Source organism: Athene noctua, chromosome 13, assembly GCF_965140245.1.
Source record: "Athene noctua chromosome 13, bAthNoc1.hap1.1, whole genome shotgun sequence".
NCBI classification, from domain to species: Eukaryota; Metazoa; Chordata; class Aves; order Strigiformes; family Strigidae; genus Athene; species Athene noctua.
The window spans coordinates 2,477,588-2,496,542 of record NC_134049.1 but is presented as its reverse complement, the minus strand read 5'-3'; the positions used below and the strand labels follow the sequence as shown (position 1 = coordinate 2,496,542).

Genomic DNA, 18,955 nt, shown 5'->3' with positions numbered 1-18,955 from the left:
AGAAACCGCAAACCATCTTTTTCTGTACGGTTCTTCCCAAGTCTCTATAAAACAAATGCTAGCTAACCTTTGAAAACCTAGTGTAACAGAGGGGAAAATACTGCTGAAGTGGGAAATGGACTCACTAATATCTGAGCTTTGCCCTTTTGTAGCAACAGTCATTTGAATATACAAGAAAGTTGATAAGAATCATCTGGAAAGTCTGGTCTCCCTTACTTTCCCTGGCAGACTTCCTGGAGATTTCACGATACACTGACTTCTCCTCTCATCTAAGGGCAGTGCTGAATATGTAAGATGCACGTTCTTTATTTCTCTAGAGTCTTCATCAGATAAGCACGTTACACTCCCAAATCTGAAGGTCACCTTTCATATTACTGACACTCTGAAAACCTACAGCAATGTAAAAAAAAAAAAAAAAAAAACAAAACCACACATATAAACCAAGGTAAGACAGTTGAGAAACCGAGATTTTCGGCAAACATTGCAAAGCTTCATGTTCATTATTAAATATATACCTCCAATATAATCAAATGCTTCTAACTTTATTTCTCTCAGTTACACAGTTTAACACTTAGCATAAACTGTTTATCTGACTGTGTTTTGTTTTATGAATACACATATATATTGGAAAATATTTATATGCCCAATGTAGCATTTCTAGTAAAACTTCCTATGGCCACCTAGTGGCCTAAATGGAATTGACCTATTAAAAATATTTAGGATTACATGAAGATCCCTCCTTATCTAAAAATAAAACAAAAAGTACAAGTTTCATAGCTTTTGCATATATTTAAGATATAAATACTAATTTGTTTGCACAGTACATCCTTTAACACAATCTGAGAAATCACATGGGGGAGGGTGCAAATTTTATGTGAGCAAAACTAATAACAAAGCAAAATTAAAGTGGCCCTTAAGGAAAGAAAGAATTTGAAGGAGCAAAATATGAACTGAACCAATGATCTGAATGCATGAGTAAGTAAACAAACAACGTGCGCTATGGTGGCAAGTGTTATTAAATCTGTATGTGAGGAAAAAAAAAAAAGGAAAAGGGAACCATTAAAGAGAAAAAAAGAAGAAAGCCAAAAGCTTGCATAGTATGAAATGTTATGGAAATTCACCTGTTGTCCCCATTTGCAATAACTTAAATGAATATCACTTAAAACATCACACAGATTAAAGACATCTGTATATATTTCAGATTTCAATATTAATGCCAAAAATACATAGTATGATTTTACATAGGATTTATGCTACATTAGAACACTAAAGACAAACATCACTTGAGTATTAAATGAAACATTAAATATTAAATAACTGAAAAATAAAATAAAAAGTGTAAACACTAAACTAACTTGGGAATTTGCTATTGCAACACATCCAATGAAGTGGTTTTAAACAGTACAAAAAGATTATATTTAAGTATGTTTCCAGTCTACTTGGAATACACAAAGCTCATTCCAGAAACCTTTTAAAAACTGGTCCAGGATCACATAAGAACCTTCTCTCTCGAGCGCTATTTTCATTCCTGTACAGACTTAACTTTATACTGTCCCCTCTACCAATCTTCGCTTGTAAGGAGTAATCAACAGTAAAACAAACACTTTGCCATTGTTTGCTAGCATCTTGGTGAAAACTGAGGATTTGTTGGAGATTCAGTGTAAGATTTGAGTTCGTATGCAGCGCCACTATCAACTTCCATGGATTTCCGAGAGAATAGGAGCCTTACATCTCTGTGGAGGTAGATCTTTCCAGATTTAGAACTCTGGAACCTGAAAAGATACAAATATCTGTATTACCCAAACCAAAAGATTAATCTTGAAGTATTATTAAATGTATTCCGTTAAGAGATCAAAGCCAAAAACCATTTGAACATATAAAATCAGTCAGTTAAACTTTTTCAATCTACTTTGTTTCCTTTATCATTTAAAGATTCTGTTCCTAATCACTAACGTAGTGCACAGCTTTGGAAGCGGCATGGAGAATCTAAAGTTCACACTGCAGTTCCGTATGTTGAGGATTAAAGTTCTCTGCAATCTAGCAAGGCAAAAGGTGCTCGTCGGTGAGCACTCCTGAAAATGCCCAAAGGGTGGCCTAGGCACACACAAAAGGGAAGGTTCAGCTATCAAAGGCATACATACAGATATATACACAAATATATATTTCAGCACTAGCTATCATATAGGCAGATTTCATTGCTGTCTGAATGTACCAGCAAGAAGTTTACTACTGCTTTATACCGCACACCAAATCTAAGTCCAACTTAAGCAGCAAGTAGGTACGGGGATCTCTGCAGGCAGACAGAAAAAAAAAAAAGTTTTTCACACAGAATACGAAGCCGTTTCAAAGAGACTACAGTTCACTGGCCCAATCCCCAAAAGTAAACAGCAGCCAATTCCTAGGTCCATTTATCCTTTATGCTGCAGCTCAACAGCCTAATTCAGGTCCCTCCAGATCTGCCAGAAATGTGCCAGTTCCACTTTCCCTGAGATTTAACAACTATATTACAGAGACGAGATCTGCATTTCAGAAAACCGTATTCTATAGTCTTCATCTGGCAGAACTCCTTCATTTCCTTCCCTTGACCAGGAAAGGCAGGAGAGCTTAAGGAGCATTTCTTGTGGCAGCTAAACTTAACGTCACTATCACTATATCATGGTAAGGGAGAAAAGCTGTTGCTACTGTAATAGAAACAAAAGAGCTGTTATAATGACAAAGTGATACCATTACAAATGCTTGAGAAAGCAGTGCACAGTCTATTATCACACGTATTACAATTTGCACGGATTTTTAATAAGCATTTACTCATTGATCCCATTGAAGAAAAGTATCTCTAGACTAAAGCTAGCCATAATGAGATTGAAATTCTGAGAGGTAGGAGAAAGACACACAACTACAGAAGGTTTCTTCGTCTGGGGCAGGCAGGTTCTAGAAACGGATTCTCTGCCACTGCTTTGTTCATATGAGGGATGCAGAATAGCCTGTAGTCATCCCCACAGGCAAAGGAAAATTCTGCTCTCCTAGATACAGCTGTCAAGGGCGTTAAATGTGGTGGGGTCCAGCAGAATGCTCCTACTGGCTCCCACAGAGCCCCCATCTGGCACTATTTATTTGCTTGGTGCTGTCAGCGTGAAAGCCCTTTACCTGTTAGGCAAAGGGGAGAAGATTCTAGCTTAAGACTCTGGAGGAGAGCACAAGAAGGAAGAGTGAAAGAGGCAAGGGTCAGACACCACCACACACAGCTAATTCAGCATGTAGCTCAAGACATTTTAAAAGGAAAAATTTTATTGAAATACCTTTTGCAGCAAAAGCGCGATTTAAATGAATTCATATAGGATAGATAAATCTAGTTATCAAAGCACCATCATAAAGTAGAGCCCAATTCCCATTTTATGTATGGATTTATCAGAAAACAATTAGCAAGGTCTGTTTTTGAACTCCTCGAGCTTACTATTTTCTATTAGGGAGAATCCTGCAAGACCCCCTTCGCCTAATAAAAAACACTTCCCCATAACGTGGCTTTTCTGAGCGTGACATTTTACAAAGATTGAAGGAGGATGAGTGGGAGACAGCAACAGAGTTCAGGGGAGTCTTCTCATCTCTGCTTCCATCAGATAATTTTTTTTCTTTGAAAAATGTTTATTGTAGTAGTTGGGATTTAGAAATGTGGTTTTTCATACGTGCAAATACACTGGAATAATCAAAAGACAACTATTATATACACCCTTGCGGGGTGATGATGCAGTAGCCAGCATGGGACTGGCTCCAGAAGTGTTGTGTAAAGGAATCAAGAAAAACACAACAGAGGTCTGACAGATGGTGTCCTAGGAACAGTAACAACAGACAAATACAGGAAGGCTTAAACACTCAAGTATCAGATGAGCTAGAAAGTCTGGCAGAGGAAAATGATAAACATTACTGGAGATATGACAAAATACAGGCACAAACCCCCTGTATGTATTTTATAGACCATCAAATTCACAGAGTAAGCCACAGAAACAATGATCACAAAAACATCACAACAGGATGATCGCAAAAACATAGCAAGACATGTTTTGCAAGTGGAAAAGACACAATCTATAAAATCTGTAAGTAAAATCATCAGGACAAGGATACAAATTTCTAAATCAGGAAAAATGCTGAGAGATCAGAAAGATCAAAAGGCAGCTAGTAAATCAGTAATAGCACGTATCTTCAGCTCCAACCAATAAATGTATCTCATGCCGCATTAGGAAAATACTTTTAAAAACATTTCAACACCTTGAGGAATCACTACTTTTAACAACCAGTTCAAACTTACCCTCCACCTAGCCTTCAGTAACAACCCCTGTTTAGCTGTTAAGCAACAACAATTATGCTCCATGCTATTAAAAGAAGCAGTATGTCAGCTGTTGATCAAGCTTTAAAACCACGAAAAACGCTGAGCTGTGGGTAGGTTAACTGTTTAATTGCCTTTTATAGGGGTGCCAAAACATGACCTAGAAACCAAGGGATGGTCGTCACCCTCACAACACCGGGCAGAAATGAGGTGTGAGCAGAGCTGGACTCACAGCTCTTGTGCTCACGTAGATTACAATTACAACACAAAAATCATTACTTCACAAAAAATTTATCCCCAATGTATCTTCAAGAAATGACTTAAACCTGCAGGTGCAACTCTTACAGCAAATAAAGCTCTGCTGCCCGTGCAAGCTACATTTTACATCGCCGCTGTAGCTGTGGGTACAAATACAGTCTAAGGAGAGATCGAACAGTAACTGCGTGCAGAAGCTGCATACACAATAAATTCGACACTTTAAAAGAGTGTTGTAGAAAATCTGGCCGCCAATGTTAAGTTCCAGACCTATGCAAGCATTTTTGCTGAATTACCACTTGAAAAGAAGCTTTCATAATGCGAGTGCTGACAACTGTGATTAAGGCCTCGCAAGCAGATGCGACCACAATGCAGCTCACTGGTGGTGACTTCATTTGGGGTTTTGAGCAAAATTTCAACACGTAAGCTTAAGATGCTTGTTTTCAACCACTACTGCAACTAAACCTGAAAGACCCTTCTAAGCCAACTTGAGCGACAAAAAAAAATAAATCATAATAGTTTAAATTTTTTAGGTTTGTGTAAGTTTTCAGTAAAATGGTCTTGAGGAAATGCTGCTTTTAAAAATGAAGTTTTAAAACCATCTTATGTATGAATTAATATACTACTAAGACTTTTTAAGCCTTACTAACCAAAATCCATCTTTAGTAAAGAAGGCTACTAGATTGACAGCTGAGTCTTTTGTAAAATCTAAAGTACTCTGTGTAATAAACCACAAGACAGATCAACATAAACTACTGTAATATTTCAAGGACTTTTGCAGTTCTTCCATTATGAGAAGAGACCTACTGTTTGGGTTCATCTCTGAAGCAAAAAACTTCTGGCATACTCTGTCAGTATTCACTTTCCAAAGTAAGCAGCTGAGCATCATAATTATTAGTTTGTTTTTCCAGGCAGAAATGGATGTGTTTCCAGTGACACAGTACAAACCCATGAGTTGATCCCTACCAGAAGTCTGAAAGCTGACCAAAACTGTACAGGTATTTCAAAACCAGAGGCATCAGAACTGCTACATTTTCTGTCCCTCAGAAATAGGAAGCTCATGGAAGTAATTACTGGGTCCATCTACAACAAATCAGCAGACTATACTAAAGCAGAAACCAAAAGGAGACACAAGTCTACTGCTCTTCATGCCTGTAAGCCAGACCCAGTTGGCCACAGATTTTTGCCCATCTCTGCAGCTGAGGCCTGTCCCCAATTCCTCTGCATAGATCAACATTACAAGTTAGATCAGCATTACAAGTGAACAGAGCCTTTTATTTGGGCTACACACGCTTTTTCAGAATTTACCTCAGAAGAAAATTTTCAGAAGGTAGTTAAGTTAGACGTGACAAGTTAGTGAGGCCTGAAAGGATAAATTTCAATCCAGGCTAAAATTCAGAATGAAAACACGGTTCAGTCTCATCGTGATGCTATCTTCACACTCCAGTAAACCAACACACATTTTTTATGATTGTCAACTTCCATTTATCGGGAAAGCTTGGCCTGGAATCACTGCCACAGACAAAGCTGTGTTTGAAAAGTCTGCTGGGTAGAAATCAATGCGACTAAATAGGGAAAACAGTATGTACCAGAAGTAATTCTACAACAAGGTAAAGAGAAAAGCGGAAGAGACTTGATTTTGACCCCCACCACTGGGTGTCGAGTGCTCCAATGGAAGCCCTGGGGCTGCACGTCGGTGGTTAGTTTACTACAACAACGCAGGCAGAAGCCTGCAGGCTGGAGAAGGACAGAGTATATCCATCATTCCTCCTGTTTCCAACTGCAGTCTCCAGAACATCTCAAGAGCAGCAACACAGTGTCTGGTTTCAGGCAGTGCTTTGTAAATCATTTAAGGAAGAATGTGTGAATATTTTATGAAGTGAAAGGCATTATCAGCAGTATTGCATTATGAAAGAGGTATTTACATTTTTACCACTTAACAGCATTTTTAGGAGTAACTCAGAATGCTTTTCACATTACACGCTCTTCTAGTGAAGAGGCATGTGTGCAGGATACTGGGCACCTTCTCTCCATTGATCCTTAGTTTTGGTTTTTGCCAATGTAACCTCCACACTCGCCATTTCCCGCAACCTCAAAAAAAATTCATGGATCCAGCCAGAACTAAATCTCTCTTGCTAAAAAAAGAATTAAGCTTTACAAGGCTACACAAAATACTTCACTGCCAAGGAGGAGCTTTATATTTTAACTTTGTTTCTCCCAAGGAGAATCCAAATTATTTATTAGCTCTTCTTCCTTTACCGTCTAGCTTAAAGACCAAGTTAAAAGCATTAATTTTTAAAAATAAGTACGTATACAGAAAGGTTGGCCGGGAAAGAAAGAATGAGATAAATTTTGGCAGGTACTTGGGTTTTGTGGGTCTGTTTTTGTTTGGCTTGGCATTGATTTTTTTTGTTTCGTTTTGTTGTGGATTTCCTAACGGAGGAGCTCACCTCAGATGTATGAGGTAGCGTAGTAGCCTTTCTTCAGTCTGTTGACTATTTTCTTTATTGACAGTTCTCTTGATTTCTCGTCTCACAGGAACAGAAAAAGTTCTTTGCCGTAGGAATGTTTGATGATTAGCTGGCATTTCTCTCAAGTCATAGATCACCACAAACATCTTCACCACAGTTTTGTTAGGGTTAAATAAGGTCTGAAAACACAAACAGTTTGACACATTACTCTTTAGAGATGACAAATTTTTAAAAAACCAAAAACCTCCACCAGCCAAAACAGTCACAGTCCTCCAAGCACTTTGTTCCAGTGGCATACAGAAATGCGTATGCAAAAACATTGTGCAGTTTTTCTGTTTTTCAACACTTCAGCTACTAGCAATTCCTATTTTTAAATATAATACTAAACATAACCTAATCTGAATTAAACACTTGTATATGACTGCTATTACTTTGCTAATCTGCGTCCCAGTTTTTGCTTATTTTTCCAGTCAGCTTGTCGTCTACACTGTTTTCTAGACACAATATGCTCACAGGAAGCACAGTGCTGGGCTCTGCTTTTGAACCTGAAATTACCAATGTGTTACCCTGGACCGGGTTCTTCAAAGAAAGAGGCAGATCCTTAGTTTTAAGCAATGACTGTGATTTACCTTTCGATTGTATTACACAAAAATAGGTGGTGTTAAAATGTTACAAAATTTAGGTACAGCTGAGTATCCCTTCAGAAGGATTTCACAAATTTGGACTGTGTCCTAATTACTTCTCCATTACTTCTTCAAAGCCACCATGTCCCCAACTATTCTGAATCTTCAGTGACTGATTTTAAGTCTCCTCACAGCACAGATGGGTTCAGAGGTTGGGAGTGTCTTTTGTCCCACAAATTCCACACAGATTTCTACATTGAATAACTACAGTACCTACGAAGATGCACATTTCCACTGCTAGCTTCATGTTCATCTCCAATAACCTCATCTCCTCTGCATGACCTGCTTGATATTAGTAGTTTCAAGGCACCTGTATCTGCTGAGTACGTACCACTTGTATTGTTCCTGAAGGCGGTACCCGATAACCCCTTTTACCAAGGGACTCTAAAGTAATTACACCCTAGAAAAAAAAAAGACACACATTTAGTTCACAAGGACAGATAGAAACAAATCAAAATGTTCTATTCATTTAATTGTATTTATTCAAAAAAACAATCGGTAATGTATAAAAACTAAAAATAGAGAAGGCAGTGCATTTAAGCTGCAGGTAAGAATCAACAGTAGGAGCCTGACAGATACTTTCCCAGATCATTAAAAGCTGTGCAATAAGGGACACGTTCACCTCTTGAAACAAGATCCCAGTTTCCACACCTCCAAACCAGCAGTCAGGAAGCTGTGATGAAATAGAGCTTTCTTTTCCAAACACCTTGTAAGCTAAAATGGAAGATTTGCCTCCTTTCCATATTTTTTTTTTTTTTAAATCACCTACAATCTCATTAATACTACTCCAAATCTCACAGAACTAATTTCTGCTTTTCAAAGGCAGCAGATACACTTAATCTTCCATTCTAATCCAAACTTTAGCAATGATGACATCTGCTTTTGTACCAGCTGTGATTTACAGAGCATCTGAGTGTCCCACGTGGGGCTGTAACGCTGCTGAGGCTACCCTTAGGCTACTGTCCTAGAGCACACGACTGATTAACTTGCAGTGCACAACTGTTGTACCCCACTGCACTGGATTTAACAAAAAAACCCCAATCCCAAACAAACGACAAAAAAAGACCCAGAGCAGAAAAACTAGCTATACAAACAGCAACAATGTTTCTGATGATGGAGGCACTATACAAATGTTGTATTAATCCTGGAAGACTCAGCCATAAAAGCATGTTTAGAGCATGTGGAAAAGCCCGAAACAATGAAACCCAGCTAGGAAAATAAGCAATGCTACTTTAACCATTTGAGGAACATCAGAATCCCTTCACCACCTGGAAAAATCAGGTGGAATAATCTAGAAAGAAAGGAAAACAGTAGATACTTGTTTGCAGTGGTTAAGAGAAGACATATACAAGTTTAAACTGTTACTCAAACTTTTAAAACCAGGTCAAAAATATGGCAAGCACAATGAATTTAAAATGTAAATACTGGGATAATCAGATGTTCAATGCTTTACTTACATGTTGAAACAGTCTATTTACCATATTTTAGACAAACACACACACATGAAAAATCTCTAAAACTTAGATCTGTCGCCTAGGTAACACTGAGGATCCAAAACAAGTGTTCAGAGCAAGACATCTTTTGCTTTTTAGAAGGAAGCACTGTAGACATCCAAAACCCACGTTATCATCGTAGAAACGTGGAACAGAATTAGCGCATGTATCAAGAACACAAACACCGTGTCAGCGCAAACATCAGCAAACCATGCACCTCGTGAGAACGCTGCCTGTCATGCTAGCTCAGACAAGGTTTGCTTTAAAAGAAAGGGCTGAATAACTTCTGAGTCTAAGGTCTCCATCAGCAACTTGTACCTTGGCCTGCACCTAAGCCACTCGCTGGCAGAGTAGTTAGTTGCCCAGGGCAGCTGCTTGTTGGGACAACAAAATGTATCCCATTAAATGCAGCTATTGCCTCACTGCCTATTTTAAGTCAGATGGATCAAAAGAGATGGTGGGGGTTGATCACTCCAGTGTGGAGGGAGACAAATACACGCAATACGGCAAGGTAAGAGCAGCAGGATGGCGAGGCAGAGCCATGGGAAGAAAAGCACTAGTCAGGGAAAGGAAGAAGGGAGGGGAGAACATCATAAGCACTTGAAAAACCCCTGCAAATCCCCACTTCCTGAAGAGCTCTTTCTTCACCTCCACCTATCAGAATTTAAAATAAATCCAACCACGCACCATGTAAGGAGAGGGTGCATTATCATCTGAAACACTGTAGAATGACACTTCAACTGGCAGAGTCATGTGCGTGGGACAAAAGACTCCACTTGCTCCCACTTCTGCTGTGAAACCCTCCACGACGCCAAGCGGGTCCAAGCGAAAATTCAGGACAGATTCCTGAAAAACAAAACACGTGCAGCTTAGGTTGGGAATGCCTCAAAAACTAAGCGGCAAACAAGGAAACACATTTCTATAAGAACCTGGGTCTTTCAGAAGACGACTTGTCAAAAATCAACACTAAGGCAAAAATTACGACGTTTAAGAGAAGCATCATCAAAATCCAGTCTCCGTCCTGCTGAAACTGGTGCAAAAGCTCACAGAGGATTTTATTGCAGTAGGATCTATGCATGATTTTCCTTGACATACACTATCTGAAAAAAATAATAATCTAGAATCTGTAACTTTCCTCAATATATTCACTCCATATTTCACAGAGTACAATACAAGCCATTAACACACTAGCTACTAGTTGCTGATATTTGACATGCTACATGAAGTGAAAAGCCAGAGGCTACACTTCAAGCATATTTAACACAGCTTTTAACAGTGAAAGACTAAGAGTGAAAATGTAAATGCTGTTTTCTAGGTATATACATTAAGCACGAACAATTACAGGTTGTTAAACCTCATTCAAGTCAACAGAACACCTCTTAACTTGACCATAGCAGGAAATAAAAGTTATAAGCAACTTATTGTATCTGAATCTCTGAGACAGAAGATGTCTGGGGTATAAAATATGTGCCTTTACAACTGGAAATTAAAACAAATTTTATTCAATTTAATTATGAACTTTTACATTGTAATCAGGCTGAAATTATTCACAGTAATGTGCTTTTAAAAGCGGTACAAAAGAATACTAAAAATACCACAAGAATTCTAGAGAATATGCAATACCTCAAAGTTTCCCAGAAGGCTAAGACTTGTTAGTGGTGGAGCACTAGAACTTAGAAATGGTTTCCCATGGCTCTCTGGATCACTGTCTCTGTTTATACATTGTTGTGGGCTATTAAAAGAAAAACAAAACAGAATAAATATAAAGGATAAACACATTTGCTTTTGTCTTCTGGGTATAAACAGCTCTAGAAAGAATCATTTACTCACTGTATTACAAAATGATGTCCTAAAGAGGAAACAGATGAACATTGCCTGTTAATCCTTTAGCAAAACATTTTCTAGTTAACTGAAAAAATACTTTCACAAGTTTTACATTACAAGGGATAAAACCAGTAAAAATCTAGGTTGTCCATTAACTCCACAACCAAAGTATCAGATTATTTTCTCTTGTATGCAGGTATTTTTGTCCCATATCCTGATGTTTCCAACATAAAACTACAATACTAAAACCTGTTTATGTCAGTGTATTAACGTACAAAGGGTCACGGTCAGTCGCTTTTAAAAATTAAGTTCTCTGAATAAGTTAAAGCAAAACGTTAACCCATTCAACCCTAAAAACAAATCACTAACACTGATTTGAAGAATCAATTACGATTTTTTCTGTTTAAAAGCTCAAATGTAACTTCCTACCCCTGCACAGGACAGAGTTCACCCTGGCAGCAGCTCTCACACCATAGTTACGTTCCAGAGCCAAGCTAAGCCGGAGACCCCTGGGGCAACTCAGCTGTCAAGCCTTATTTCAAAATAAGGATTCTTTTGAAAGGCACCCATCCTTCGTCTTTGCTAACATGCTTTGTTGCTGCATACAGGTACGTATGTATATTATGTCTCCCCCCAAATTCTTAATGTTTCCGGTAAATAAAACATACCTTCTTGCCGACAGACTTTTCAACTGCAGGAGTGATGAATCCAGATCAAAGCACCCAGACTGTGTTTTTCTCTGAGGAACCTCAAGAGGGAAAGAAGAAGCTAATTTGAAAACTGTACTTCTAATAAGGCCAATTTTGCCAAGAATTTTCACATTACAAAATTATCAAAACAGAACCGAAGAAAGTAATTCCTATACATTCTAAATTTAGTGAAGAAAAATATAAAATTAATGACAAGACTGTAAATTCTGATTAACAAGAAGTACTTAAATACTCATTCAAGAGGCTAGAGTCTCTTTGGAAGGGTACAGAACGTTACTAATAAAAAGGCTGTAACAATTTCCAAGTTCCCTGAAAATATGACAGCCTTTACAAGCACAGAAGAATAAATCGTATCATGTGTTGCTTACAGAACATCACTACTTCAGTAGTTTTAACTGGGACTGTCTGTTTCTCTAAAACTCCCAACAACATACCAAGAACTGTAACACTTCCCCAATGTCTCTGTCTTATCACAGCAGCTTTGCATCACTCAGTCATTCAGTATATCCGATTGCTGAAGAATATTCAGCACAAACTGTTCACAGAAACAAAAGCTTTGGACAATCAGGTATTAATAACTCAAACTCTTAAGTAACAAAATATATTAGCTTACACTTAAACCACTGATCTTCAAAATGTTTTCTTTTGGACTCTAAAATATCAAAGCTTTTTTTTTTTTTTTCCATAGAATTTTCTAATGTCACCTTTTGTTACTTCTTGATAGGACCTCAACAACCACCTCTTTAATATTTTCTTTTCCAGAATTATTGTTCAACTTAAATGTTAACTCTCAAATTTCCACTTGTAAGAGTAGTCAGGCTGACACTGAAAATAAACACGCACACACTTTGCCTAGGTAATTTGTCAAATTTTCTACTACACACAGATATTAAAAGAATAAAATCCTTGCTTTCTGATTTAACAGGTAAGTTATAATTTCAACAATAACTTACAGGACTTGAAAGCAGAGGCAATCCAGTTCTGGGATGAAAAGCCTTGGTTGACGTTCCATCCAAGGATCGAAAATTATGTTTCCGCCATATATTTGTGTGTTTTAGAGACGGTGCTTTCTGTCAGCAAAACAATTTACTCAAGATATCAATGGGATATTTCAAGGCTTATCATGGTAATGCTTTGCTTGCTGTAACAGACTGCTGAACCAGGTGGCTCTGCATCACACTAGCATATTACAAAATATTCACTGTAAATTCCCGTTGACTCAATCCACAGTCACACAGACTGCTCCCTACAGGGCACATACCACATTCAAACACTGGTATGTTTATAAAAAGACAGGATACATAAGTGCCTATGGAAACTGTCATCCATAATGCTATGACCATGAGCAGGGTAAGACAATGCTCTTCTCAGCGTTAAACTTTTAATTAAGAAGGTAGGGGGGAGGCACTACTTCAGACTAAGAATAGTAACATGCTATTTCCTACAAAGTCAAGACTTAAATGTCTCTTCACGTTGCTCCTTATCAGTTATAAGGTACAAGCTATCTGATTAAGAGCTGCTATAGGAATTGGTCTTCTCCTCTCTGTACTTACCTGCACATCTGGGTTCTTCAGCCGCTCACACTTAACTACGCCGTCTTCTGTAGGTTTCTTCTGACAAGTGCTTTGGAAATCCAGGCCTATTGGGTCTTCATTCTCATCATGTGCAGTTTTCATTTTATCTTGTTTGGTTTTGTTTTTGAAACTGTCGTGGTCTTTATTTAAATAATTTTCAATACTAATAAGCTGAGTATTTTGCTCATAAATATTTGGTTTTTTTGAGTCTTTATCTAAACACTTGAACTCATTTTTGTGCAAAGAGTCAGATACCTGCATCACAGTTGCTTTTTTTGTACCTTCAAGTATTCTGCATTTATCTGTCTGTAAATTGTTAAAACTGTCCGTGCCGTTGTTCTCACTAACAACTGTTCTTTCTTTAAGTTTATTTGTGCAAATCTGTTCATCAATGCTGCTTAAGTTTGAACACTGTTTCATTCTATTGGTTATCTGGTCTTTCTGTGCGTAACCAGACTGTATCGTTTCCAATTTATCTGTCAATTCAGATTTGTTTTCTTTAATACATGACGATGATGTGTGAATGTTAGTAAATGCATGAGAAGTTTTATCTGAAGTCTGATGAAATGCATTTCGGACAGCTTCACTGGGTTTTGCTAAAACCAATTTTCTTCTCGCCTGGTGTTTCAGAGAAGCCTTCAGTTCTCCATCAAACCTCGAAGGACTGATTGGAGTATCAGGGGGTTTTGTCCTTGATTTACTGCTGTCTTCTAACAAAGAAGAATCAGATTTAGCAAAAGAAACAGGAGACGGTTCCTTGCCTTTCTTCAGCAAATTTTCATCTTCATATGTACTTCGAAAAATTTTTGAAGTAACTGGGCTGGTATCATGCACTTTGAATGGACATCCAGTAACTGGAGAAGTAGCTGGATCACAATGAATCAAGTGTTGGGCAATCCTTGCTATCACCTCCTGCCGCTCCTGAAGCAGAGAATCGATCAGGGGATTGCTCTCTCCTGCCGACTGACGGCCACAGTGGTTCACTGGAACACGGCTGTCAAGCAGTGTGATCTCTGGTATTGCTCTAGTTTTGCCTTCACCATCTTCTTGCATTGCACCGTCTAAGTTGGCAATAGAAACAGGGGAGGTTTCCTTGCCTTTCCTTGGCAAGTTTTCATCTTCGTAAGTACTCCGAAAAGCTTTTGGTGTAGCTGAGCTGTTTTCATGTATGTTGAATGGACGTCCAGCAACAACTGGGGAAGTAGCTGGATCACAGTGAATCAAGTGCTGAGCAATCCTTGCAATTACATCTTGTCGCTCTTGAAGTAAAGAGCCTATCAAAGGATTGGCTTCTCCTGTGGGCTGATGAGTGCAATGACTATTCGAAACACGGGAATCAACTAAAGAAAAGGATTTAAAAGTTCTGACAGGTGTTTCATGAGATTGTGTCTTGTCTGCTGTAGCATTATAGCACTGAACTTTAGACTGCGATGCCCCAAAGTCAGATCCAAGTCCGGTAGATGGATAAAGTTTTAAATTTCTGATAGACGTAGTAAATTCAGGCGTCTTTTTTCCATTAAGTAGGCCTTCAGGTGTCATTGTCCAGGTCTGTTTCCCACAGAAGCGCTGCGGGCTGGAGGTACTGCATTGCCGTGCCACGCTGGAATCACTGTGCTGATGCAACTTACGCTCTTGCATTCGCTTTTCGTAAAAGCTAAGGTTGGTGTGAATACTACAGGTCAAAACTGGGTAGTTCGATTGTCTGGGCAAGGACTGGACGCTGACTCTCAAGGCCACATTGTGAGAAACATTAGGAACAGGAAAGACATGCTCAGTTGGTGTCTGGGAGAACGTCCATTGCAAGTCCACGTCTGCAGCGCTCACCCTGAAACAATAAAAAGGGCATTTACAGAGATATCAAAACCAAGAGTCTTTATCTACAACACAAATGAAGAAGCACTGGAAGACACCAGTAACTGCTGTACTTTGCTAAGTATACGAATCCTATACAAACGCCAAAGTACTGGGCCAACAACGTGACATCTTCAGAAAACAGGAAAGCCAAAAAACAGGAGGGAAGAATGGTTTTAAGACCAGTTGCAACAACGTCTTTTTCCATCCCAGACGTACCTGTACAGAATGTTCCGGGGAACAGCACCGTGTGAAACACTCAGCCACGCACTTAGCTGAGAGAAGAAAACAAAAGAGCGAACAGCCAACAAAAGGGTCTTCTCTTCAATGAATCGATCTCCGCTCCTAAAACGTATTAAGAGAAGCACATGGGTGTTGGTAAGAATGTACACAGAGAATTATTAGAACACTTTCAGATCTTCATTCTGAAAATAAAACCACAGCTGAATCAAGCAAAACAATGAAACTCCTCAAACGTTTTGAAGATTCTGAAGTATGAGTACAGGAAGACGAAGATTAAAAGAAGCTTAGATTTCACTGCTAAATAGTGGTTGTTTTAGATCAGTCCTCCTGGCAAAGGGCCAGTTCAAAACCACTAACCGATTACTTTAAGAACTTTAATATGACGTGGTTCTTGCAATTACCAGCTAAACCTGACATCCAACTTACTGTCGAGGAACTGGCTCCAAAATCCACCTTTCTAACAGCAATGCATCTTGTTTGATTGCAGGATCATTTAAATCATTCCCCTCGGTGGTGGGCCCTTCATCACTATAGCAACAGTCTGGAAGTAGCATCACTTCTACCATGATTGGAATATTATTCTTCCACAGTAGCATAACCTCAGATCTGGTTCGCCTGGCTTGACGACACTGAGGGAAAGAAAAAATATCAACACATGCAAGCCATAAAAATACTAGTCAGATTTAAATCTACTTTACAAACATGCTCCAAAGTACTAGAAAAGGATAAGGGTCAAATTCTGTAAACTAGGTTTTACCAAATCAGAGCTAAGATTCCAGAGCTATTAAATGAAAAATAATTAACAAATCCTTTGTGGTTGCCGTTTGAGCAATTTCTGTAGAAAATGTAAGGAGCTCATAAAAATACATTTCCCCAATCACTATACTTTGCTACCTTGTACTTCTCTCTCCACAAGTCATCCTCTTGGATAAACACACTGAAGCAGTACCTTTATAAATTCTGTGTCTTGGAGGAGGCTAACTGCTGCATGAATAATAACTTACATTCACACTAGTACTTAGGAACTTTTACTTGAGAGGTAGGCTGCTCCAACCTTACTCCCAAAATAGATTAGCTAGATTTGATGCGCTCGTGTTTTTTAGATCACTAACTTCTCAAGAATACCTGGAAAAGCAAAAGAATTAGGCAAGTCCCCTAAATTTTCTCAAAAAAACCCAAAACAAAACAACCCACAGACCAATAATGCTAAGTATAGTGCTTTCCCTTTGATTATGCAAGAAAACTCAAATAGGTACTATATTCAGGTAGTCGTGCAGAATTTCATGTTCAAGGATAAAAGGCTTAATAATCTCTCATTTTAAGGACAGATCTATTATTAGTACAATACTGAATTACATACTCTTTTAAATGCAGGACTGACAGAAAGCAAGAGTTAGTCATGCTTAACTGTGAATCTACCGTGGAGCTCTCAGTTGACTTTAATCATGGCAGCAAGGATACACACCACAACACTTGAAATGAAGTGGGTACCACCATACCTGAGCCAGTTTGTCACTGCATTCATGCTTAGTGGTTGGTGGCTGACTTGATTGTGCCGGGGGGCAATGGAAGCCCTCTGTTCTGCCCTTGATAGAATATTCGGGCGTCCGACCTTCGGTGATCAGCAAGGCCAAGGAGACCAGGAACTCCTCAGCTTCATACTCAAAGTATTCATCCAAAGTATCTGTCATTTCAAAAAGATAAAAAAATAATGACATCTGCTGTATAACAAGCTTTCAGCTGTTGGCTGACCCCGCAGTTTCAATCTGCACTTCAAATGAGAGCTATGGGAAATGGATCTTGGCATCAGCCCGGCTGCACTCCTCATAAGACCCAAGTCACTGTACCACCACAAAACAACTTTCCTCATCTCATACCATTGTCACTACAAGCAGACAAAAATAGAAATACTCTAAAGAAAGGTTTACATGTCAATGCACCTGACTTCAGTGGTGCTGAGAAACAACTGTTCGTGTTGCGAACCACGGCTGAATCCCAGCTTCTCCAGAAGAAAAGTTTCCTGAGCTCTAGTAGAAGTCTGATGGCAGTATGACTTGGCATCATTAGTATCACGTGACAGAAAAAGAAGCCACAGTACACGATAAAATACATTAAAAATAGGAAAAAAATAGATTTACTTCTATTAGAAAACGTGGAACACAATATTCTTTAAGATTTTTATTGAGAGTCCCTCCTGCTGAGAGTAAGGCTTACTTGAGAGATCCATTTTTAGTTACTATCAACATACAGGAAAGGATCCCAAGGAACATATATTCATTGTTTTATACCATGGTCAGTCTAAACTTGTGCGAAGAATTAAAACTCAACAAGTCCCTGCAGAGAAAGCAGCAGCTGGCATTGCTCTTCATGCATTACCCTGGCACACTTGATTCCCACAGAGGCAGGATGCACCAGACCCTGATTTCATGGTGCTCTGCAGAGCACCCTCCTCCTCCTCCACCCTCATCACGAGGATGTCACACATCACTCAAACAGATTCAAGTACAACCAGATTGTGTCATTCCCCTCTCTGCTTGGAAATGCTTAAATTTTCAAAATGATTTAGTCACTGAAAAGGTTACAGAAAAATCTCTTTCCCAAGAAAGCTAAAATACATTCACTTCAAAGTCTATTTTAAGAGCAGCAAAGAAAAGCAGGTGGAGGCAAGGCTGCCAGAAGTTCTTTACCTTAATGCTTTAGGGGAACAAAAGCACAAGACATCTTTACAATTTCAGCTTAAATGACCTAGGTCATCCACCAAAATAAAACTGCCACAGGGACAGAGTTAATTTCTATTCATGTTTTGATTACTATGCACAAAATTCCTTTCCAATTGGAAAAAAAAAAAAAAAAGAATCAGAAGTCTTTTTTGTCTTCATCCCCTAGTAGCAGAGCATTTCGCAAATATGGCAAGGCAGACTTGAGAGATCCATACAGGAAGGGATGCATGAAACAAAAGCTCCAATTAAATGTGCAATTACCTCCATATGCAAATTGTACATACAAAAGCTAGTTTTACACACTTTACATATTTGCCTAGCCCAGGCTTGTACTCCACAGACCTCCGGGCTTACAGCCTACTTTGAGGTACCTACGTAAAGTAAATAAGAGAAGTCAGCCCACTGCCCGGGAATTCAGTTCACTGCACAGGAGTCCTCATCTTTACCGACTCTTTTTTCCCCCTTTTTAAAGGATGCGCTCACACAGACGCTTTGGGTGGCAGGGATGGGCTATCACTGGGATCCTCTTCCCACTCTGCGCCCACAGCTGCACTTGGCACATGTGGCCAGTGGTACAGCACTCCTGACCCACGCTGGACGTGCCACATCTGCACACACACAGCTGTGAAAAGGTGCCTGGCACTGGACTGCCACAACCAGCACAAGTCCCATGGCTCCATCCTCCGGCGGGGTAGGGGGGAGCAGGGAAGGGGCTCTTCCAAAACAACTCCCTGGGCCAGCTGCCTGCCCCCCGCCTGGGAGGGACTGTAGGCCCTGGAAGAACAGGGTGCTGCCAAGACAACTCATCTGGCC

The 18,955-nt window shown here is 39.2% G+C and overlaps 1 protein-coding gene across 3 annotated transcripts in view; it reads right to left on the bottom strand.

Moving 5' to 3' along the window:
- Positions 1 to 1,170: 1,170 nt before the first annotated feature.
- Positions 1,171 to 18,955, bottom strand: part of ATOSA (atos homolog A) — a 49,690-nt gene continuing 31,905 nt past the window's right edge. For all 3 annotated transcript variants that reach the window (XM_074917009.1, XM_074917010.1, XM_074917011.1), the window contains 11 exons: positions 16,922 to 17,106; positions 15,849 to 16,051; positions 15,399 to 15,524; positions 13,308 to 15,153; positions 12,708 to 12,824; positions 11,713 to 11,792; positions 10,844 to 10,952; positions 9,908 to 10,066; positions 8,059 to 8,127; positions 7,024 to 7,223; positions 1,171 to 1,772 (listed from right to left, as the gene is read on the bottom strand). In XM_074917009.1, the coding sequence (XP_074773110.1) occupies positions 1,619 to 1,772; positions 7,024 to 7,223; positions 8,059 to 8,127; positions 9,908 to 10,066; positions 10,844 to 10,952; positions 11,713 to 11,792; positions 12,708 to 12,824; positions 13,308 to 15,153; positions 15,399 to 15,524; positions 15,849 to 16,051; positions 16,922 to 17,106 (3,248 nt within the window). In that variant the 3' untranslated portion in view covers positions 1,171 to 1,618. The remainder of the gene's footprint in view (positions 1,773 to 7,023; positions 7,224 to 8,058; positions 8,128 to 9,907; positions 10,067 to 10,843; positions 10,953 to 11,712; positions 11,793 to 12,707; positions 12,825 to 13,307; positions 15,154 to 15,398; positions 15,525 to 15,848; positions 16,052 to 16,921; positions 17,107 to 18,955) is intronic.